This window comes from Anas platyrhynchos, chromosome 21, assembly GCF_047663525.1.
Source record: "Anas platyrhynchos isolate ZD024472 breed Pekin duck chromosome 21, IASCAAS_PekinDuck_T2T, whole genome shotgun sequence".
Classification (NCBI taxonomy): Eukaryota; Metazoa; Chordata; class Aves; order Anseriformes; family Anatidae; genus Anas; species Anas platyrhynchos.
In genome coordinates this window covers 11,642,197-11,665,667 of record NC_092607.1, presented here as the reverse complement: position 1 = coordinate 11,665,667, position 23,471 = coordinate 11,642,197, and the positions used below count along the sequence as shown (strand labels likewise).

Below are 23,471 nucleotides of genomic sequence, written 5' to 3'. Positions count from 1 at the left end.
ATCTTTAGTGCTTTATGAACTGAAGGATGCTTTCTTCATTTCATTTAAGAGAAGAGCTGTATTAAGCTTTGCTGAAATATTGTATGTTGAATAATTGCTTTCCTGGGCTTCTGTTTAAGTTCAAAACCCAGAAATGAAATGCTTCTAAATACACAGAGGCTGAAGGAGTGGCTAGCCCTGCACAGCTTCTTTAGTTGTTTTTTCCCTAGTGGGCAGAAATGGATTGAGTTCGTTATTTGCATATTTAAAAAAAAAAATTGCTTGGATATTTACTGAGTAAACAATCTTCAAAATGATTTAAGCTTGAAATGCTTGTTATTTGGGACTTAATTTCCTGTGGAATTGGGTAGATCAAGTATCTAGAATGACAGGAAACCTGTAAAGGAGGAGGAGAGGGAGATTTTTTTCCCTGTAGTTATTATTGCTACGGAAACCTCCTCCTCCATCTGAATAGTCTGGCTTATTCGAAAATAAATGGGAAGCAGGATGTATGCTGAGCATCATAAGAACGAGTCCTTCTGGCAAATGTTTGCATGAAGTTTCAATGTAAAGCTGAGTAATCTGGTCTGAAGTTCATATTTAATATTATAGCAAATATTTCATATTACAGCTAAGTTAAACTAGGTCTAAGTCTTTACAACAACTTTCATGGAAATTCTGGAATCTCAAGCACCTCAGGACTTTTTACTAAAGTTCCATCTTTCACTTTTTTATTCATAATTCTCCATTTAATTTTACCTACATCATCACTGAAATAAAACTGTTTACCTCAGTGAATGGAAAGCATTGTGGAGAAACACGTACATCCCAGTGCTGAGTTTGGTTGCTACCAAAAATACTAAGGGTTACTTATATCATTGTACCAAATACACAAAAGTATATTGGAAAATGAAATCTGACATTGAACTTTGTAGAACAAGGTTATTTATTCTCTGTATGAACTTTTTGTTTCTGGAATCACCCTTAGACCAAGTGTTTTTGTAAGTTTTCTGAAGTAAATTTCTGCAACAGAGAATTTAATTTGTTGTTGTTTTGTTTTGTTGTTGTTTTCATTGAATCATTACTTATAAAAGGCTGTTTTTACTTTATTTCTTCTATTTCTTGACAGAGAACAATACTATATTTGCTTTGAAAGACCTGGCTGACCCATTCAACTTGAAGGTTTAAAAAAAAAGTATAGATGTATAGAAGTCCTCAGAGTACAGGTTAACCTCAAATTTCAGTTTGGTTTGAGGACTGTATTTTTTTAATCCTGCAGTGATTTTTTTAATATACTGCTCTTCTGTTAGGACAGAGGATTGAAGCTAACAACTGTCCCAAATAGGTACATAATTCAGTCATGTGTAATTCTTTTTTTTGAACTAACAAATGGCAGCTATGGTACTCAGTATTCCAGAATTCAGAACCCACTTCTCTCTTTCCAGGCAGTCTCTCAGATATCTATCTTTTGATGAGCTTTCACTTCAAAGTATAGCTAATGAAGTGCTTGTCAACATGTTGCAGTTAATGCTGAATCGAATAAATATGTTGAATTAGGATATTATTTTTTTTAACTCTGCAGATGGAAACCACTTTAACTGTATTTGCCCCACTTCCTGATCAGTCCACAAGAGAATTCTCATGTTACTCAAATGTTTGGCATATAAGTGTATTTAGCAAATGCTAAGGGATATTAAGAGAAAATTACAGATAATAATTTCACATATCTGTGTTGGAAAGTTGGTTTCAAGACCTTGCAGATATCTGATCAGGGCAGAAAAACATGACACTTCATTTATATCTGATCAAAGTATGCAAGTAAATGATGGTGGGAGGGGACTCAGTATTAAGACTGATCTGAATTATCTTTAAAAGCAGTTATATTTAAAAAAAAAAAGAAATGCAATTCTGTTGTTACAAGACACGGAAAAAGCGCTTTTTTTACTGGAAGGTATTTATGTACTGATAATACAAATAGCAAAATAGTTAGTTGTTAGGTAAAGCAGAACAACACCTTTTATTGCTGAGCCTGAGACCATACTCTGCCACAGGAAAGAAAAGGTAAATATTTGGGTGGAGTGTGCAAGGCAAATGTTAAAACTACCCAGGACTTATCAAGTTCCTGACAGAGTTTACCTGCTCCCATCCTGCAATATACCACCTGGCAGGCAGGAAAGAAGGAGATTCTGGCATTTTATTTTATTTTTTTTTGCTGGATAGCTGGATGCAGAAAAAATTTAAAGAGAATTCCCTCTGGTTCAGTGAGTGAGTAAGACAAGCAATAGGTTTTTGAGGGCCAGTTCAAAACCTGTCTGGTTTTAACCATGATGACTGCTGGTATAGCTGTTGTTCTTATAGCTGGGAGAAGCCTTAACATCTTCGAACCAGTGAGTAAAAACAATAGGACTTGAGCCAGCACCATGTTCCTGGCTTGTTTACAGAACAGTATGATTTTCACCATCAGCTGGCAGTGATGAATATTAATTAGTCTGAACTGTGAGAGCTGCTTATGTGCTGGGTGACACCTTCAGGCAGCAGCTGTAGGTGAGAAGAGGCTCAGGGTGGGGGTCCAAGGCTGCACTGATGGTTAAGGCTGAGCTGCCTCCACTGCAGCAGCCTCTGCTGTCTTTGTGCTGGCAAAGGGCAGGAAGGTGGTTAAAGTCTTGCTAACCCTCCCTGCTTCCTGCCTGCGAGTCTGCAAGAGGCAGGAACAGACCTCAAGCATGACTGCTCTTTTAAGGGGAAACTTCTTGAGCAAAAGGCCATCTCTCATAGCTTTTCTTTTATCTTAAAAATGTTTCAGATGCATGGTATGATTGACATAAGGCAGAAGAACTGTACCTTGATTCTTACGCAGTGGACTCCAGCACGAGATCAAAGCAGGGTACAGTGTTTACCTCAATTTTGAGGAAAGATGCAGCAAGCAAAATGAAAACTCTTATCAAAGTTATCCAGATCACAAAATAAGTTATGTTATCATAAGGCAACAATTTCTACAGTCAAGAAAGTGGTGTAGTAATAGTTACCCATAAAAACAGGAAGGTTTGTAAGAACCAGAAAGAGGACTCAAAGGGTGAACAAACACTTTCAACTCTAACTGGTTGAGCTTATTACTAGAAGAAAATTAGAGACAGCAATATTTAATAGCTAGTAGAATGTTTTACAAACATAGTGAAAGAAAGACCCTAGTAAACTACTCTTACTCTACTCTTGCACATCTAGCAAAGATAGATTAAAATATTTTGGAAAACAGTGGTAGCTCTATAATAGGAATAGCAGAGAATGGCGCTCATGTAAATTCAGACAAATTTTTCATTAAATGTATTCTAAACTTGTCAAAGAGTGCCTTTTAAAAAATAACAACAACCTACTATAACAATAGCTGCTGACTCAGGTTGAATATATTACAGTTTGTGTCTAAGGAAACTGGAGGCAGAATTTACACCTATGAATCCAACAACCTCAGTTAATGTAATTATACCTACAAGTAGATAACATGTTCATGAGGACACTTATGTGTAAAAGATACATGAAGCTGATAGAACTTGGTTGTTTGCAAATTATTATTATATACAAGAAGTGGTGTCCTTTTAAAACTAGTCACAACTTTTGATACTATTTGGTTTTGTCCCAGGTGAAGCGAAGAGGAAATGTAGCCATTGCTCTAGAGAACAGTTTAGGTTAACACATCATTCAAAATTTATTGACTATTTATCTTTGTCAGACTCTTCCTAATACTTTCAATTCCTGCCAGAATCACCTTCGTGATTCTCTTGAATGCACAAATGCAAATTTTTCTTCTAGCTTCTTAGGGGAAACAGGAACAAAAAATAAAAATTCTAATCTTAAAAGTGTCAGAAAACCTTCTTAGCAGGAAGAGGTTTTCTCCTCTGCTGAAAGACTATACACAGGCATTCTCTGTGTCTCTGAAGTAATATGCCTTGGTCATTTGTCATTAGTCTCCAAGGATCTCAGAAATAACAAAATCATAAAAGTAAATATTCAGTATTCCATCTTGGAGAGTGAGAAGGGTAAACAAGAATGCTTTCTGGGGATAATTACAAGAAAATTAGCATAAGATGATATTTTTATTAACAAGATAACCTGTAACTTCTACAACAACTTTGCCCAATAGAGCAAAAAATGAAAGTAACTCTAGAGGTAAATGGTTTATCTGTTTAAAAAAATAAATAAATAAGTATTCTAAAGCAGGATTTAAACCTTCCTTAAGCCTTCTGTGTAATATACAAGAAATGTATAAAAAGACACTGAAGACGCTTATTACTTAAAAAAAAAAAAAAAATCCGTCTCTGAATAACTATCACTTAGCTCTCTATTTTATTTTTTAAATAGACAATGCTTTTCAGAGTTTGGCATTTCCCCTCAGGATGCATTTGTTAGTAGTGACACTAATGTCATTGCATAGAAGTAGCTTGAGAGACAAAACTCATTTCGGTTGCATCTGTAACAGCATAGCAGTAATATGATGCCAAACTGTAATCTTTGAATGATGAGCTCCCAGAAGCTAGGTTGCTGCTTTATTGAACGAGTGTTCTAACATGTGCAATGAATCTTCTCTTCAAGTAAAATAGATGGTGAATTGATTATATGTATGTGAATGAGGCAGAAGTACAGGCTAAAATTATTATAGATTATCTCAGAAATGTTCATAAATATAAATTAAATATACAATTCTGTGGGGATGGGGGCTGTGATGCAGTCACCTCAGGTAGTAGGAGATGAGGAATACTTATCCCTGCATTATTGCTCTCCCTCACTCCCCCAAAGTCATTTTATCCACAAAAGGGAAGGAGTAAATTACAAAACAGAATCTGTCATGTTGCTCTAGAAGTCCGTAGTGAGTGGTGTGAAGCCCTGGTCCCCCAACTCAAAAAGAATATCATTAAACTAAAGGTATAATACTAAGAGTGAAAAAGTGCATGATTATTTTGAAAGACTTCATTAGAAGATCTACGTACATCAAGGGGTTTTTTTGGCTTAAAAAATTTGGCAGAAACAAAGGTGACAGCAATGCAGAATGACTACTGTAACATTAAACGTGAACAAGAAAGATTATTTGTTTTTGCTCAAAGTAAAATCAATAGAGTATTAAATGGAATTATTTGGTCACCAAAAGTACTTCCCACACAATGCATACCTCAGCTGCAGATTTATTTAGCTAGTTAGTTAGTCACAGGGTGCTGCTGGATATCAGGAGATTTCAGCAACTCAAGGTGTTTAGCTAAATTTAGGTAGGAAAAAAGCTATCAGGAGCTGTTAAACTAGAGATGCTACATGGGAATCACTGAGTTGAAGAGGATCAGAAAAGTATCTGAAGGCAGTAGTATTTTAAGCTGCTGCTGCAGGAGGCACTCATTTTTTGAACACAGAGATAAGATCTGATGCTGTGGTGAATCTTTGGTCTTATCCTTTAAATTGTTCTCGTGTTGTGCATGTGGCTAAAATTAGTTTCATCAAAATTCTTATGAGTATGCATTAAATGTGAGCTACTGCATGTACATGTAAAAATTGTGAAATATAAATTATTGAGATTTATTTTCAGCATTTCTTTTCTGTAGTAATCATTATGCATTTCAGCTGTAGCTACTATACTTTTAAACAGAAGTCTGTGCTTAAAATGCCTATAACGAAAGTACCTGCTTTTGTTTGATTTGATATTGAAGGCTGAGTGCAACTTATGCTGTCCTTATAATGTTCTGCACCTTTCTGGGTAGGCTGCAAAATGACAAAGTGCTGGCTTCAGGTCAAATTACCTGGTTATTAACATAATAGCTTTTTTATGGCAGAAAGGAAGACATGTCATGCAGTTTCAGTGGGATGGGAATTAATTAGTGGTTCTTGTGGGCACAGGAGAATGCTATTTACCAGGGCATTTATAAAAGGCAGAAGAATCAGCTAAGGGAAGTCTTGCCCAGCCTCCTGCCCAGGTGTGCTTCCATCTCCTCCAGCAAGAAGCCTCCTGTTCACACATGCTGCACTGCCCAGCTTTTGTCCTCCCCTTAAACTCATCGAGGACTCCCAGGACAACCTTGAGAAGGCTGCGAAATGAGCCAAGAAGGAGATTAATAAGTCTTAGGGAGATCCGTATTTCAAAGGAGTTTACAAACTGCACGCCTCCTGTTGAAGTCTCGTTATAATAGAAGGAACTTTCCAGTAATGCACTAAAGCTCAGTGGGATTCAAAATCCTTCCATAAAAGCAAAATTGCTGAGTACCCAGCAGATTTTCTTGAACTCAAATGGGGGTCAAGATTATTGAAGAGGGTGACTGTGACCCAGGGGATTAGGTGAGATAATAAATGAGCTATGTGAATACCGTATACCTCAAGAAGTCATTTGTCTTTGCAACTGGGAAAGGAAGCTAGTGAGGCAAATGTGGCTGGCCTGAGAATGCTGTGACTGTGATCCTAAGTTTCAATATTTCACTGTCAAAGAAGAGTGTTAAACAGTTTTAACAATTAATGTCTACGCTGTTGTGTGTGTTTCTTCTTGAATTACTTAATCTTATTACTGCTTCTGGGTGTGAACACCTAGGCATGAGCTTTTTCTCATTATTTTTTTTAAAGGTTTTACCTAAGTGTCACCTACTCACGGCACATACTGCTATAAATAATTGTAGTTAAAATTTCCTTAAAAATTGTGTTTAGGAACTGTTACCCCACTATTCAAGAACAGCTATTTCTTCAATGTAATGAGTGCTTAATATCCCACTGGCTTATACACTTTGTTGAACTGGAATGACTAGATTTCCTAAAGAACATGTGCAAATGTAATGAAACTAAGAGAATGCTTTCACACAATATTTATATTTGTTCCTCTTGTCCCACCTTACTGTACTGCTGAAACATCTTGATTGTGATCTCTTAATGAGTGAATTTGATTTTTTTGTCTGACTTTTTTTTTCTGCATTTTTAATGTTTGCTCAAACTAACCCCCAGAACACATCGGAAGAAGCAGAGATCGTAAGCAATGAAAAAACAGATGCGTCTTCAGAAGCTGTGGCTCCTGACAAAGATGAGAAAAGCCCAGAAGCAACAGAAGTGAAACCTAGAAAAGAAGAAAGCAAAACCCCCAAAGCAAACCTGAGGAAGTTTTTCAAACTGGTAAGCGGGACGCTGTGAATTGCAGCTCGACTGCGAGTCTGGGAGGGGGGGGGTGGTTATGTCTGAAGCTATTTCCAAGCTCCCTAAGTAAGGTGCAGGAGCGCAGGCATGCCTGCTTGCAGCAGCCAGGGATGCCGCTCCTCACACAGCATCCAGAGCATTCTGCATCCTGCAGCTCCCTCTGGCGGCTCGGCCGGGGGCTGCCCGGGGCTGCCGCAGCTCGGCCGGCTCCGAGCTGGCCCCAGCTCCCCTGCCCAGGTGGGCCAGGGCCCTTCAGGGGCGACCCAGCAGCCTGAAGTGCCTCCGTGCCTTCAGCTTCCCGGATTGCTTCTGCTGGATGGGAGGCTTGGGGCGCTGCTCCTAGAGGCAGGTGAAATGTCTCCGCACCGCTGTGAGCGCTGGGCTTGCTGCAGGGAGTTCTGCTTCTACCTCTAAAACCCGTTACTGCAGCTTGTGCTCAGTTAGCTAGGCTGGCACGTACTAAGATGCAGTTGCTGCTTCAGTGATGTTATAAATGAGATGACAGAAAGGCACGAAGTAGAGTCTAATCATAATAAAAAACTGGAAAGCAGAAGGAAGGCACTGAGGTGATAACATGGCTGGTGTTGTCCTGGAGTTGTAGGTATGAAGAGCTGCCCTGACTAATCCGTGCGCAAAAGACAGCCAGACAGTGTTCTTCAAAAGAGGAATGCTACTAAACAACTAGCTTCTGTAATGCTTGTGAGCTAATGATGAACACTGAAAATGAATGAAATGAAATAACCTCATATTATCATCCATTCAAACTCTTTCACTCGGAATTTGGACAAACCTCAACCCAATGCCTACATGTATCTTGTGTTCCATCTCTCACCAGTGGTACTGGGGCAGGAGGCTCCTCCAGGAGGGGTGGGAAATGCCTCGAAGTGCTATCAGTCTGCACAAACTGTACCATCCTTATGATGCAGGTCACTGACTCATCTGGTGTATCATCTTTGAGCTCTTCTCTTGCCTTGCTGTAGATGAAGCAAGCCATGAAACCTTGTAAGATAGGATCTTAACAAGTGCAAGTTATGGCCTCTGAAACAAATGGTGCTGGGTATGGTAAGGAAGGTGACAGGACCTCTGCAGTAAAACCCATGCTCCTGCTGTAGATGTACTTTATTGTTCAGTCTTCTGTTTGGCAAGTTATAGTTAAATCAGTTACCTACCTGGCTGCTGAAACTTGAATTTATTTATACATTATTATGATTGTCTACTGTATTTCTCTTCTGCATGAAGATGATAGTCCCAAGGTTACTTTATAACTTTCTGCAAAGACAGAAGACACTTGTGTATTGCTACTTTTGGTATTGGGCAAGAAATTTTTTAAAAAGTTAAAAACGTGGTTGTTTTAGCATAAATTTTCTTAATGTTAGTAAATTTTTCTGAAGGCATTTAAAGACTTGCTGAAATAGAAATGCAAGCTAGATGTTATCACAACACATCTTCATGCACTTTGGACTGAGTTTCTATCCTGCAGTGTTAAGACAGACCACACTGTGCTTCCTCTCCTCCATTTTTACAACCTCTTACACAGATAAAAAAGAGTCACGAGCAGAAACATGCAAGAGACCGAGCAGAGGCATGTTCCAGAAAGAGCATCTTCCCCACAATTTGTGACAAGTAATTAATTGTCATAGTGATTCAGTTTTCTACCATGCTGCTGCTACATATTGATTTTTCTGTGGCTTTATGAGAAAATCAGAGACTGAAAAAACTCCTTGCAATAACACTATACTTAGGATCAAGCAGATAATGTTGTTCTTCAAATAACAAATCTACAAGCAGCAGAAAACCACAAATCCTCCTGATCTATCTTTAGAACAAAAGTCACATCCTTTCATTGTTTTCATTGAACTTATGCAATGTAAAAATGACATTTAAATTTGGGCACTTTGAAATTATGGTGTTTATTTTATTCTTTACTGCTAAGCTCTTTGGCTTATATGGTACTCAAGAGACTACTATGTTGAAGCCTCTAACACTTTTTAATTAAACATGTACAGGCCATTCCTTGTCTTTCATATTACTAATTGTAACTAAACCTTAATCTAGTTGTCACAAACCTTGTAATATTCACTCATTGAGCTTGTTTGTCAAACAGGTTTTTTTCATTTTAAGTCTAGATAGAAGGGATCATACCTTGACAATGTATTTCAGAGTCAAGGTTTACTCTGCCTGTGCTATAGCCTCAAGGTCTGCTTTGATTCTTCTGGCTGGGAAGAGTGGGCACCAAGAAGGGCTGCTACATAACATAGATGCATGTAGAGAGAAGGCAAAAACTGAAAAGCAAAAATTGGTGAGAATGGATGCTGATAAAATCTAAAAAATATATCTGTAATGTTAAGTGTGCTTTAATTATTCATGGAATATGCACTTAGTGTGATAGTAAACTAGAAAGGAAGTTACACTAGACCTTATAAGGCAGGTTTGTCTCTGAAAAGCAAGCAAAAGCTTTTTCGTAAAACATTACAGTGGCAGGGTTGATAGCACTGTCTTGTTTACTGCCTATGATCTCTGGTCCACTGAGACTTCATTGAAATTTCTAACTCCTTAATGGGAAAATTACCATGCAAAAGGCAGCTGTGTCATATATCAAAAACCAAACAAACAAATAAACAAAAAAACTTTGATTTGTAGGTATTTCAAAAATGTTGTTAGAGGTCCTGAAATGTCTGCTTTTGTTTTAGTACTGTAAAAAGTATTCTTAATCAAACCTTGCATTGTTTGATTTGTGTGTTTTCATATTGATTAATGTTTCAGACAAGAACCTAGATAGAATTCCTATAATCCTTTGTTATTTTAGTCAGGCAAGGGTGATGGAGGGACAACCCGTTCAGAAGAGGTAAATGGCCCAAGCCCCAGTCACCAAGTAAGTGCCTAGATTTTTTTCATCTTTTGGTGATGGATTGCTATCACCTAATTCCACGCAGCTTTAGCTTTTGAAATGTAAAAAAAAAAAAAAAAATCCCTGAGAAAAAAAGTATTGTATGCTCACTTTCATCTCACTTTCATCTATTTCCTTATTTCTTTACTTCTCTCTATTTTATCTGTTTATACCATTAAACAAGATTTTAAAGAATCACATTAGAAATCATGCTTTTTGTCTTTTGCTACAATAATGTTTTTGTTTTGTTTTAATTTTCTCTTTTTCTTGTTATTTATTTTCTGCTGGTATAGGCAGTGAAACTAAATAGAATGATTTTTACTTTAATGTAGATGTGTCTGCAGAGGAAAGGATCATTTAGGTGGAAAATCACATAGAAGAAAAGTGAAAGTGAAAATGAAAACTCTTTACTGCCATTTAACAAAAGCCATGAAAATATTTTTTCTTATTGTTTCTTTTTGCTTTATTCTATGTTCATAAAATTTGTATCAAAAATTCAATATGACCTTTTATTACTTATTGCTTAAAAAATGACCTAGAAAAATCATATTTTTATTAGAAATGGAAATATTATTACCTTTTCTGAGATAAGACTCAGGGTCTGTGAAGGTTGTACTGAAAAGTAACCCTTCAGAATTTTATTTTTATATCTCTTCTTAATTATTTGGAAAAATGATTTTCTCCCTTTTATTTATTTTTTCATGGTTTTCTCAGTTAAACTTTATGAATTCTTTCTTTAAAACATCCCAGAATACAGAAGGTCTGGTCTTGTGACATTTTATTCTTTATTTCATAGAAGTTTTCTGAAACGATCTGCTAAGTGGCTAAAAGTTACCATCCCAGATATTTTATTTTTAGTATTTTATTATTTTAATTAGCAGTCAGGTTACTTCATTTTTTTTTTTTTAAACAACTTATTAGTTCTGCTGCTTATTTGTTCTGGTATAACGTAGCATAGCTTTGTGCTCAAGGAAGTCTTCATTTGCTGTAGACTTCCATTTTTAGATTTTCTGTGTAACAATCCCCTTAAATTTTGTCATTCCACTTCTAGAATTCTGCAAATCTTCATTTTTCATCACTGCCATTCTGCAGAAATGCAAAACAGCAGTTATCCAAAGTTTGTCAAAATTTATGGGGTTGGTCTTTTGCATTTAAAAAGCAGCCTTGGATTGAGGATTCCTGTAACATGATGGGAAAAACACTATCCTGTTGATTTTTATTTTTTTTCCTTTCAGTGGCACAGTTATAGCTGAGAGAGTAAAAGCAATCTGTCAGGTGCAGATCAGCCTTTAGTATAAGAAACATTAGCATGTTTCATTATTCATAGGTTTCACTTTGTATTTCCTGAGCTGCTCCCATCAATATAAAATATGCCAATTTCCTGCCTTTCAAGGTTAATATGAAACACCTCAAAGAGATTATCAGATTGATCTTTTTTTTTTTTTCTTATTTTGCCTGGAAAATGTATTATGAATATTTCTTTAAGTGTTTTGTTTGACTAACATCAAAGGGCCAAACCTGCTCCCAGAAATAGTCCTGTTGTAGCCAGTTTGCATTCGGCTGCAATACTGCAACTATCAGACACCTACACAATCAAATATGTGTGGTGAGCAAGACTTGACTCTAATTTAACACCCACAGAATAAACCCACAGATTTCACAGTGTGTTAATAAGGGCTAGAAGTTATGGCATCTTTGAACTCTGACATATCCAGTCTCATCGCTGTATTTTGGGTGCTGTGGTTATTTTTGAATCAAATGTGCACATCTGCAATTGCACCAAAGGGAAATGTTTCAAAAGCAAGCTAAGGCAAATAAGAGTAAAAAGGATCTGAGTGCTTCCTGTTTTATAGTTGAAATGAATCAAAATGAAAGACACAAATTTGGGCTTATGAAGCTCTGTTTATCCCTGTGCTGGGAGAGCTCCTACATTGCTTGGGTACTTGGAGGTGCGTCCAAGCAGGACTCCTTCCTCAAGCGAGGTGGACAAGGTGCAGGCAGTGTGCAATGTCTGTGCAGCTCCCCAGACTGTTCTCCTGAACTCTGGGCTTCCTGAATTTGTGTTGATAAACTATTGGCATTCAGATGGTGTCTGCCCGTGGTGTACAGGGCTGCATCTCCAGGTTTCATGTGTTGTCTTCATGAGTTGCCTGCAGAACTAATGTAAAGACTAGCTTTGTGCTTGTCCTTTAAGCAGGCAAATCCAGATGTAAGCAAACACACACCTACGTCAGTTCCCTGGAAAAGGAAATAGTTAAATACAAGCCCATATTTTGTTGAGGACTTAAGATAGCTGGTCAAGACTGAATGTATTAAACGTTTGCAATACAAACAACTTTGCAAGTTCTATAACTTTCATGTGTTTGGTGGTTTTCTTTCTAAGATTAGGTAGGGAAAGAAAGAAGAATCAAGTGAAAAAAAGCAAGTAGCAGTATTGCTAACCATTCTCATTCTTGTTTCCCAGAAAATTAGAGTGTCTTGAGGGTTGTGTTGTTGTTGTTTCTGTTTGTTTTTAAATAGATCTCAGAGGTGTATTTGCATTCTATTTGTCTAGAGTTTCTGCTTTCAGTTTTTTGTCTGAAATGGTCTAAATATGTATTTGTTTTGAATGAAAGTTAACCTTCACATAAGTGTATAAGTCCAGGCTTTTAGAAGAACATTAAACATTTGAAGAGTAACAGCAAAATCCACAAAGTTGGAAAAATTACATATCGTTAAGCTCTTAGCTGTGCCATAAGTGCAGATGTAAGATTTCCAGCTTTTCAACGTGGTAAATGTATATGTTCATTTATCATAGTATTTTAAATATTATTTTAGAAAATAAATAAGGTAATGTGATTTTTGGCATAAGGAAAAAACATATCTAGTTATTTGCTACTATGGAAATAGTGACAGTTTAATTGTCTTATCAGTTGTTTGCCAGGTCTACATGTTTTTCCTTTGAACTTCAAACATATCCCATACTTCTCTAAGTTTCAGAATCTCTGCCTTTACTATAAATAGGTGCACTGCCATTGTGTTTGTCTTTGGAATATTTACTATCTCTTCTTTTGCACTCATACATGGGATTTTCTATGTGCTATTCCCTATGTTTTTAATTTTTGATGGAGCATTGCGTTTTGTAGAGACGTTTTTAATCTTTTGCTTAATACGTCTTTTACTTCCATCCTCCCCCAGACCTTTCCCTAGAACTTTTTGGGTGCTTGCACAGCTTGGAATGCAAAAGCTGGGGGAGTAACAGTGGGAGTGCATGCCTGTGACTGTGCATCTTTGCATGCATGTTCCCTGGCTCCTAAAGCAGCCTGAGCATAGACGTGTGTAAATAAGTCTGTGCAGTGATGGCTTGATCTTGCAGTCCTTGCTCATGTAAGTAACTGTCAGCTCCCTGGGAGTACTTCCCTGAGTCAAGGCTGCAGGAGTCAGTCATGAAATCTGGAGACGAAAACCTGTTGGACAGCAGGATTTCTCCCTGCCAGGTGGCCTTTCATTTCTAAATATATTTATGGATCGCCTTCCAAAATGTTTACATTTCCCTCTAAAAATAACCATTGTTTGAAACTGCTTTAGACATCAAACTCCACAGAGAGGCCAGTTGCCACAGCTGAAAGTGAACCTGTGGGCCAAAAGAGCAAAGAGAGTTCAAAAGACAAGAAGTCGACAGTGGAACTGAGCAAGCAGAAAGGCAGCAAACAGGAAGCCAGAGAGCAGCCAGACTCCAGGGAGCAGCAAACAGCCGAGACCGACTCCATCCAGAACGGAGGAGACACTTCAAAGGAACCCTCCTCCTACAAGAGGACAGAGAAGAGGCAGTCACTTGGAGGGTTTTTTAAGAGCCTTGTATGTTAATTTAATCCTATCTTTTAAGTTATTTCTCAGCTGATTTAAGCACCTGACCTGCAAGCTGTTAACCCTGTGAGTTTTGTGCTTCACTGCACAGTGCTCTAGTGTCAGGACTGGAATTTCATAAGCAGCTTGCAGGTCTAAGGGTAAAAAGCAAATTTTGGCAAAGGTGAGAAAACTTGGACCTCAGGGCACTGATTCACAGGCAGGTACAATTTACTATGGGACAGCCATAATGGCTCCCACACCCTTTTTATAGGTTCATGCTTTGGCTATGGGGATGATTCAGCTGCTCTGGTAGTAGGTGCTGAACTGCCTACAAATTATGGTGTGTATATAAAGGAAAAGTGAGGGTGATGTCAGTTTGCTGGAGTAACCTGTCTCCTGTGATGGTGGCTCAAATGCTGCTCAAGAGCACCTGGGACATCCCTGCAAGGAGCGGTAGACCCAACTTCCAGGAGAAAAATCAAGATAGAGATCTTGATGGATGGGAGCCAGCACAGAAGTCACAAGATAAGCTCCTAGCATTAGTAATTAATTATGCACTAGTTAAAGAAACAAAAACACATGGTACTTTTAACTTTTTTTTGTTATGGTTTTTGTTTTATTTTGTAAAACTGTACCCTAAACTTGATATATACCCCCCACTTCACTGAAACCTGAAGTGGAGATATGAAAGAATTCAGGACACTAAAAATCTGAGTTACTATAAGACTTTTTATTACTGATGCAACAAGTGCTTCTTCAGACCACTAAATAGATGGAATTTTCTGGGGCTGCTTCTCGAGCCTCTCTGCAGGAGGACAAATTTCCATTACTTTTTATAAATCAATTGGAAGAGAGCGTTTTGCTTCTCTTTCCTCCCATTGCCACAGCAGCAATTAATACAGAGTTATGGGGTCATTTTTTTTTTTTTAGAAACTTTTGGGAACCTTGTCTGTAACCTGAGCTTCATCACAAAATTTAAGGGGTACAAGAAAAACTCAACTGATTTGACTACATTACCTGCAATGATTCCTAGTGAATCTGTTTCCTCTTGAGAGATGTATAGCTCTTTTTCTTCCTCCTTCCCTAGTTTATTTCTAAGGCTGTCATGAATGAAAAAGACAGCCAGTCATCCCTCCAGGTCTGAAAGAACAAATGTCAAGCAATACAGAGTGAAAGGGTAACATGCATTTGAAAATTAGCCCTATTAGGACATGGGGTTATAAAATCAGGCTGCCATGCAGACCAATATGACTCATTCTGAGGCAGATGTTTTTCCACATCATAAGAAGTATTTAATTTGCACTCATTTCACAGAATTACTATATATCCTACTGAGGGCTATTTGCATTACCAAAATAATTATGCATTATCAGGGGAATTAAGAGCAAAAGAAAAATAACTTTTTGAAATGTTGATTGCAACAGTTCAGCCATTTCTGCTTTCTGCATTTCACCCTGTTTTGCTGGGGTAAAATCCTGGTCCATCATGAACCACTGGAATGTTCCTATGTGTTTCAGTGGAGCAAGAAAGTTTTGGAGCTCATTTGTAATAACCACCAGCTTCCATTGGCTTCTTTCATCTTGGGTCCCAGTGAAGTCAAAAAGAAATTTTTTTTATTATTGTTTTTGCTTAGCACAGCATGAGAAAGAGAGGATATAGTTTTACACGTATCTGTGTATTATACTATTTAATTGAATTACCAAACACATGCACATTCATATACATGAACACTTTTCTTTCCTCATCTCCGTCTCCAAATTTCTGTATAAAATTTCCACAGCACACAACATCAGTGCATGTGTGTAACACCTGATCCATGCCCCAAGCATGGTGTGTAGGTGTAGTATTCAGATGTGGAGGCCTGCAACATCCCCCATCCCAGCAGTAAAATCAGGAATCCAGGCTTACACCATGTACATGATGGTAACATTTTTTTGTTGTTGTTATTGTTATAGGTTATCTAGAAACAGGCCAAAGGTTAACTACCTCTATGATTTCTGGAGACAATTGAGGTTTTTTTCTTTTCCTAGTCTGGTAATTTATTGTAATTAAGCACTGACAGCTCTCCTTTATCATGATTCTCATTGAATGTATGAGGAAGGTTTTTTCTGTTGACAACTGCACTTTGCATAACGTCATTCATATGAACTGTGCCCAAAATTTTTTTTGTAGAGTTTAAAAGTAGACACTAATTTAGAATTATTCCAAAAAGGATCCAGAGATAGTAGGAACTATAAAACAGTGAGGAAAAATGCTTTTTTTAAGTGCAAGTTCATGAAAGAGTCAGAGATGCAGAAAAGGTATCTGTGATTCAGGGGGGAAGGGGGAGGGGGGAGGGAAGCTTTTTGATCAAGAGAGAAGGTTATGCAGGGGTTAAAAGACAGTTATGGGGAGAAAAAAAAAGAATGCAGTATAAAGGTAGAGGAAGTAGAGAGATTTTGTGAGATATTTTTCTTGCTCAAGTAGGATACCAGACAGCTTGACTGTGTAGCCCCTTGTCTTCTGTTGCAATTGTAGATGGAGAGAGGGGAAAAAAAAAGAGGTATGTTTATGGAAAATATATCCCAGGAAATGACTACCTCTTTCTCAGTATCACAAAGATTACCCACACCTAAGAAACCTAGTTCTGTAATGCTTTGAAAAAAATAATCTACACATCTCCTAAGTAATCAAACTAAGACCCGGGAAGGTGTAATCATTAATCTAAAAGTATTAGATCAGACACAAACCAATGCCAGAAGTTTCCTTTCAAGGTAACAGCTCAGGTATCTGGTAACAACTCAGAAAAAAAACATATGTATACATACATATATACATATATATAAAGCTTTATAGTGATAAAATGGAAGCAGAAGGTGTTTAACGAGATCTTGCGAGGTCTTACTTGCTCACATAACCCGTGCCCACTGAGCTCCTCCTAAATTCTGATGAGCTGTTTCAATAGCAGCTATTTTAACAACACTTTCTCCTCAATCTGTTGATTCGTCTGGGAAAGGGCACAGAGTAAGAGGATGTCATAGTGCAGGAATGCAGCTGATGAGAATGCTTCAGTACAAGCATCTGCTCCCAGTTGGGCTAAAAGTTACTGAAACTTTTGATACAAACGGAGCCACTTATGCAAGCAAACAGTATTATGGCCTGGTTGTGTGGTTTTGGCACAGACAGTAAGGTCCAGTGGCTGTTCCTATGTGAAAAGAGATGAATTTCTAAGCTATATAAAATGCATAGGTATTTAGTAAAAATTAGAAAGATTAGATTAGAAATTTAAAGGAGGGGGTGGGGTCACAGAAGATTAATGGTATTGTTTTCTGAGCTGGAATAACTCATACTGAAGTTGTCAGAAGCTGGAAGTGCTTAGCATGTGGAAACTATTCTGACCTATTCTGATCTGTGTATCTGGTACACTGACATAAATTTCTGAGCACAAGCTGGGGAAAAAAAAAAAGAATACTCCAATACCAGGACATTCCTGCATGTGTACTTTAAAGTGTTCTGTCCAAAATATGTTCCAGTCTAACTGTCACAAATGCAGGCAACTTTCACTGCACTGAAAGAGATTATGCAGAGTAATCAAGAGCAAGATATAAGCCAGTGGTACCCGTGCTTCTGAATCTGAGGGCAGAGCTGGAATTTGTCCGTTAAAAGGGCAGGAACAAAGTTCTTTATTTCACATCAGGCTTGGAAATTCCAGTTTAACAAGAATCATCAGCTTGTCTCTCTTAAAGCTTCCTGCTTTAATCAGCAACCACCGTGAAAATGGGTGCAGCAGGGAGACTGTAGTATAGGCAAATAACAACGAGACATTCTGCATATATACTAAATGAGTCAAAATGGGGATTATGTGAAACGAGCTTCCCCTTCCCCTAGTCTCCACCCAGTCTGCATCATTTATAGGAAGGCTGGCAAATGGTATCATCTTATTTCCTAGGTCAGCCTAGAAATGGCTTAATGTGGTCACAGCTATGGTTGAGAGACTCCACTCTACTTTTGTAACAGAGGAAATCTAAGTGTTGAGCAGGTTTTTAGGGTTGCTGGACAAATTTGAAATGACTAGCTCATTTGGCATTTTTGATAGACATTAGAACTGTTTTTTATTGTGTGTTTGTCTTTTTTTAATGCCTTATATTTGCTGCTACGTGTAAGTAGCAAAAAAGAAAAAAAAAATCATTCTGTTCCAGAGTGTCTTCAAAACTCAACATTAGTGTAAGCAGAAGCAAACCCACTGCAGTCAGTGGAGTGTTTTGTTTTGTTTTGTTGTTTCCTGGCCCACCCTAGCACAGTATTATGGTTAGTTTAAGGCAGGGGCTGTTTGTTGTCTGTTCTTTTTATACTTAGATTTTCAAAGGTGAAAAGTTGAAAGCATGTCAGTGAGGTGAAGTCTAATCGATATACAAAAACACTGATCTTACCTCCCTGAAAGGGATGAGGAAGTTGAGATCTTTCCCTTTCCCAGTCTGACACAAAATAGTCCCATGGTGACCTAAAGTGGTGAGTCAGGTTCCCAGAATGAATTGTACTATGTGAAAGGACAATTTATATATGATTCTGCAAAATTCATGTTGTAGGAAAAGCACATAGCCGCTTTTAGCATTGTCACTGTATTTTTCTGTTCAGTATGTAATGATTTAGGCATCTAGTTGCAAACAGGATTGGCATCCATACGCACTGTTAACAGTGACCTCTTAGTGTTTGTGGATCCATTCTGCTGCAACGTTCAATGCCAGTAAAATTGGGCCAAGGCATTGTAAACTAAAACCAAGTTTCTATTAATTACTGGTCGAAGATTTTGTTAGCAGAACTAGATCTATGCATTTCCTTCATCTAAACCAGATTAGTGTCTTGAACTTTTTCCAAAACCAGAATTATATTTGTAGCATAGAAAAGCTTTATCACTCTAACATTGTCAAATACCTGTCATGCATAAAAGTATTTAATGTTCCTGTAAGTTAGAGCAGACCAAGGCTGGCTATAATACACTATTAATCATGCTTGATGGACTCCTAGTGTGGTTTCAGTGAAGCATTTAGACCAGAGATATTTTGGTGAGAATTATGCCAAAACTACAATACTGCAAGCAGGAACATGTCTCTGTTATGTTAGCTAGTCAGCACAATCACTTTTCATGACGATTGGAGAAATTATATAAAAATCATATTGAATGAACCAATGCATTTAGGCAAAATTGCAGGCAGTAGCATTCTGGGATTGTTGTGATATAGATGGTGTTCAGGTACTTACATACTAAGTAAAGAGCAAATTACGAAGAACAGGGAACTGAAATGAGTGGAAAACATCTAATAGCAAAGCTCTAACACATAATTCCCCACTTAACTGTTTAGAAATATTCTTTTTCTTTTTTTTTAAATAAATTTCTATATCTTATTCCACAGGGTTCCAAAAGGATGTCTGATGCCGAAGTGCAAACAGATCCAGTGTCTATCCTACCTGCTGGGAAATCCAAGTAATGAATACAATTGGCTGCTGAAGGATCAGCAGCTCTCTCTACGCTCACTTGCAATAGAGATGACTCATTATTTTCCTTTACATGGCTGTCATCAGATGCCTGAGGCTAAAATAAACATTGGTGTATCATTTAAGGTATATCATTTACAGGGTTTGTTCATTAGATGTTAGAAAGCAACTGTAAAGATCATCAAGAAGCAATGTGGAGTATTATATTTAAAGAAAGGTCATGTGGATGATTTTCAGTATATAGAGGGTAGTAAGGTAAGAAATGGGCAGTGAATTAAATAGCAGAAAAATGCATGTGACAAAGGAATGCAGTTTGTGCAGCAAGGCATGAGCAACAAATCCTCAGTTTTAGAGAGCTTCAAAGCAGCCAGGAAAAAAATCTTTTTTGATAAATGTTATACTTAAATGTAAAAACAACCAAGTCACCTTCTGTGGTATTAAATAGTGCTAAAATTAGCAAAAAGTCTGCAGTATAATAGAATCAGAGGTTATAAAGTTATGCTTCATATTGGTTATTAATGTAGATTAAAAAGCTAAAATGCAAAAGCTTTACATGATTGAGACAACTTCTGTCCTGGTGAGGTAGGATAACAAATTAAAAATTATTTAAGGTTCTAATAGGAACACAAGGGGGCACCCGTGTCCCCACCGTAGTCCTAACTCCAAGGCTGTACCTACAATCCTGTTATTAATGTTTTTCAGATGACAGGGAAGAAGAAAAAAAGTTAGTTGTTTCATCAGATATTTGTTTATATCTATACTTGTAATTAATCCTAATAAAATCAAAATCAAGGCTGTCCAGGCACCTCCCTGCTTCACAAGGTTCCTGTAATAACTGTAGTTAATAAATTTTACAGAAAAGTAAGATTTCTGTGGTTTATTCAGCCATTTACTCAGACAAAAAACTGTAAGCCTGACGTTTGAAGTCACACTAGCATCTGAAAGATATATATTGTATATTTTGATCTCATTATGATTAAATAAACATACTAATCCTTTCACAAAATCATTTGCTGCTTTAATCTTAAAACAAAGTTTATTATTTGCATCCCTATTTTCTGATGATAGATGTGACATTAAGGTATAAATCAACATATGAAAGCCCTGCCTGTGGAGTGAATATCTGTCTGTCTTTATTTGAGGAAAGATTATAACTGGCAATTGAGTGAGAATTCTGTAAAATCTGCAGAACTACATTTCTGAATAGTCATAGATGGGTAAAAGAGCCGTTTTTCTCAATACTATTCACTGTAGAAAGATAGCATTTTTGCACTTGCCTTGCAAACGTGGAGTTGAGGCATAACACTAAAACTTGCCACTGTTTCTACGTGTAGAGAGCAGAAACAAAAGGTCTTTTAGTTATAAACAGCACTTTCTGTTCTCCTCCCTGGCACAATGGGTCTTTGATGCCACACAAAGTGATATCAATCAAGACTGACCGCTTACAGATTTCAAACCTGATTTGTAACAACCTACTTCTACAGCTGCGTAGGACCTGTGACTTCTGTAGATCCCCATTTATAGTAGCATGAGGAAAGAACTGGGATCATCATATCCAGTATTGCAACACAAAAAAAAAAAACAGTCTTAGGTTTCATCTACTACAAGAGTATACAGTTTTAATTAGATCAGTGCATGTAAAGCTACATACAGAGAGACAACCATCTTAGTTATGTGCTTGTATAAAAGTGCCAGATGTCAGCATAGTGAGTGCCATCAGAAAAGAGGAATAAACTATCGTGTTATATCATGACTTCATACCGGTGTAATTGCCTCTGTATTTGAATTATATTTAATCTATTTTCAAATAAAAAATGTTCTAGCTAATTGTATTATATATCCTATAGATGTTATAATTAGTATATTATAGACAGCATAGATATTGTTATTACATTGTGGATAGTTCAGGCCTTCTGTAGAAGATAACTCTGTTGGCCCTTGTTTTAGGAGCAGATCTGTACTGACTGCCTTTCTGTATTCCTGAGGCAATTAGGACTGGTGACCATGTGATTTGACCATAACACTTGGCAATAGAGCTAATTTCAGGAATCAGGAAATCCTCTTGGCAGAAAAACAAGAAAAACAGTAAGTTTGGCCGTGGATGCCCCTGTGCCATGGAACTATTATTGCAGATGAAATAACGGTTAGGGTTGGCACTGCCTCCCACAGAGAAACTCCCCATTTTTTTTGATTCCTCTCTGATAACAGGAACAACACAAGCTTTGAAGAAGCGAGTCAGCCTTCTCATAAAGCAGCAACACATGGAGCCCCAGGAGGAAGAAAGGTCTTAGGAGATGCATCCACAGTTAAGTTGAGCTTCCGCATTCCACATGCTGTATAAGAAACATGAAAGTACAGCTTTTATGTTCAGGCCCGGTAAAGCTTAACAAGTCATTTGGAAATCAAAGCTTTGGAAAAGGCTGCAATCCAAGACAAAGGAAAAGAGCAGCCAAACCAAGACATTGCATTTAGGCTTTGTTGTCAGCAAACAAGGTCTGTTTTTATACATAGGATCTTTTGAGGGGAACTGAAGCAGATCAGATTTCTTGCAGGATCTTAAGGTGTGTTTCATGCACTAGTATTTGAAAAAGTTTATGAATCAAATGCCATCTCAGGAATATACAAATAACCCAGGAATGGGTTTAAACTGCTGCTTTTTGTGTAATAAGCACTTCTTTACAATAGGCAGGTGTTTGCCCCTAGCCTCCACTCCTGGTTGCGGTTCAGGGATGAGCTCAGGGTGGGCCATGCTCAGTCCAAGCACAGAGTGACAAGCACCTCCTCACCAGCCTGGGTGCCATGGGTTTCTATAACCTGAAAGCAAATTATCTCCTTTGAAAGTATATCTGAGCTCAGTTGTTCTTCCCTGGAATCTGTCCAGATGTTTAACTTCATTACACTTCAAAGTTTTTTATAGATAATTCCTGGCAAAACTGCCCTGCACTGACTCGTACAATACACAGCCTGTGTAGAACAATGTAATTTCCGTTATTAAACAGTCCACCCATTAATCGTGCGTGTAACCAGCAGCTAATTACCAGCACACACAAAATAGATAATTGCACTTCAGCAGCTATTACTTATTTGGTGTAAGCATTGCCTACAGCCCATTTTTCCAGCCTGCCATGTATGTTGGTTGTCTTGTGTGCATCTTCATGGCTGCTGCTCTGAGGAGGCCTTCTTGGGTCTGAGGAGGCCCTGTGGGCCAGAAGCAGCCAGGCAGGCAGCCCCAGGGTGCCCCCTCGGGCCCCTCAGACACTCTCTGCACCCCAAAACCCCGTTCCTCTCACATCATGATGCCCTTGGCCTGCTCGCCACCTTGGCCTGAGGAGTTCATTGGAGCACGAGACTGTCAGGCAGGACACTTTTCTGGGGCACTGAGTTTTGAGATATGTTACTTCTTGTGGTCTCCAGATTGTCTTAGCTGTTCTTATATGCCTGAAAATATCATAATTATGGTCTTGTTCCTGCATGATATGGTGTTCTGAAGCTCCTGGGGGTTGCTTGTCTACTGAAACCTCTTGTTGAATTGTGTGCACCAATCAGTCACACAAAGCAAAATAGAGAAATACCCCAGAGTTTCCCTCACACCTGTACTTTCTACATGTTCATAGAATCATAGAATCATTAAAGTTGGAAAAGGCCTTCAAGATCATCTGGTCCAACCATCACCCTACTACTACCAATGTCACCAAATAAAACATGTCCCTAAGCACCACATCCAACCTTTCCCTAAACACCCCCAGGGGTGGTGACTCCACCACCTCCCTGGGCAACCCGTTCCAATGCCTGACTGCTCTTTCTGAGAAGTCTGTGGAGTATTTCTGGCACTCCTTGTTATCATATTTGTAATAAGGCAGTTTGCTAAATGCAGTTCTGAAAGATAAAGCCAAATTCTGACCATGCCAGGCCTGTATCTCACCCCAACCCAGTGTAAAGCTGGAGCAGGTTTCCAGCTGGGAACGTGAGCAGTATCCCTTGTAAGCAAAAGGCTGTGCTTTAGGAGATGACCGGGGAAGGTCTACTCATGCTGAGACCAGAGTCCAACCATGGGAAGGACAAAGCTGCTTCCAAGGGGGTGTGAGTGTGTGTCACGCTGCTAGCTCTGCACCCCACATATAGAACATGATTTATGACTACATCCATATCCTTTTGTATGTTT

At 38.1% G+C, this 23,471-nt stretch overlaps 1 protein-coding gene across 7 annotated transcripts in view; it reads left to right on the top strand.

Moving 5' to 3' along the window:
- The window catches only part of BCAS1 (brain enriched myelin associated protein 1), a 49,249-nt gene extending 28,345 nt beyond the window's left edge, over window positions 1–20,904 (top strand). For 4 of the 7 annotated variants that reach the window (XM_021276638.4, XM_038166317.2, XM_038166314.2 and 1 more), the window contains 4 exons: window positions 6,937–7,101; window positions 9,929–9,994; window positions 13,577–13,846; window positions 19,228–20,904. In XM_021276638.4, coding sequence (XP_021132313.4) covers window positions 6,937–7,101; window positions 9,929–9,994; window positions 13,577–13,846; window positions 19,228–19,302 — 576 coding nt within the window. In that variant the 3' untranslated portion in view covers window positions 19,303–20,904. The remainder of the gene's footprint in view (window positions 1–6,936; window positions 7,102–9,928; window positions 9,995–13,576; window positions 13,847–19,227) is intronic. The other 3 variants (XM_038166312.2, XM_038166316.2, XM_038166318.2) reach the window with 3 other exon arrangements.
- Window positions 20,905–23,471: the final 2,567 nt, after the last annotated feature.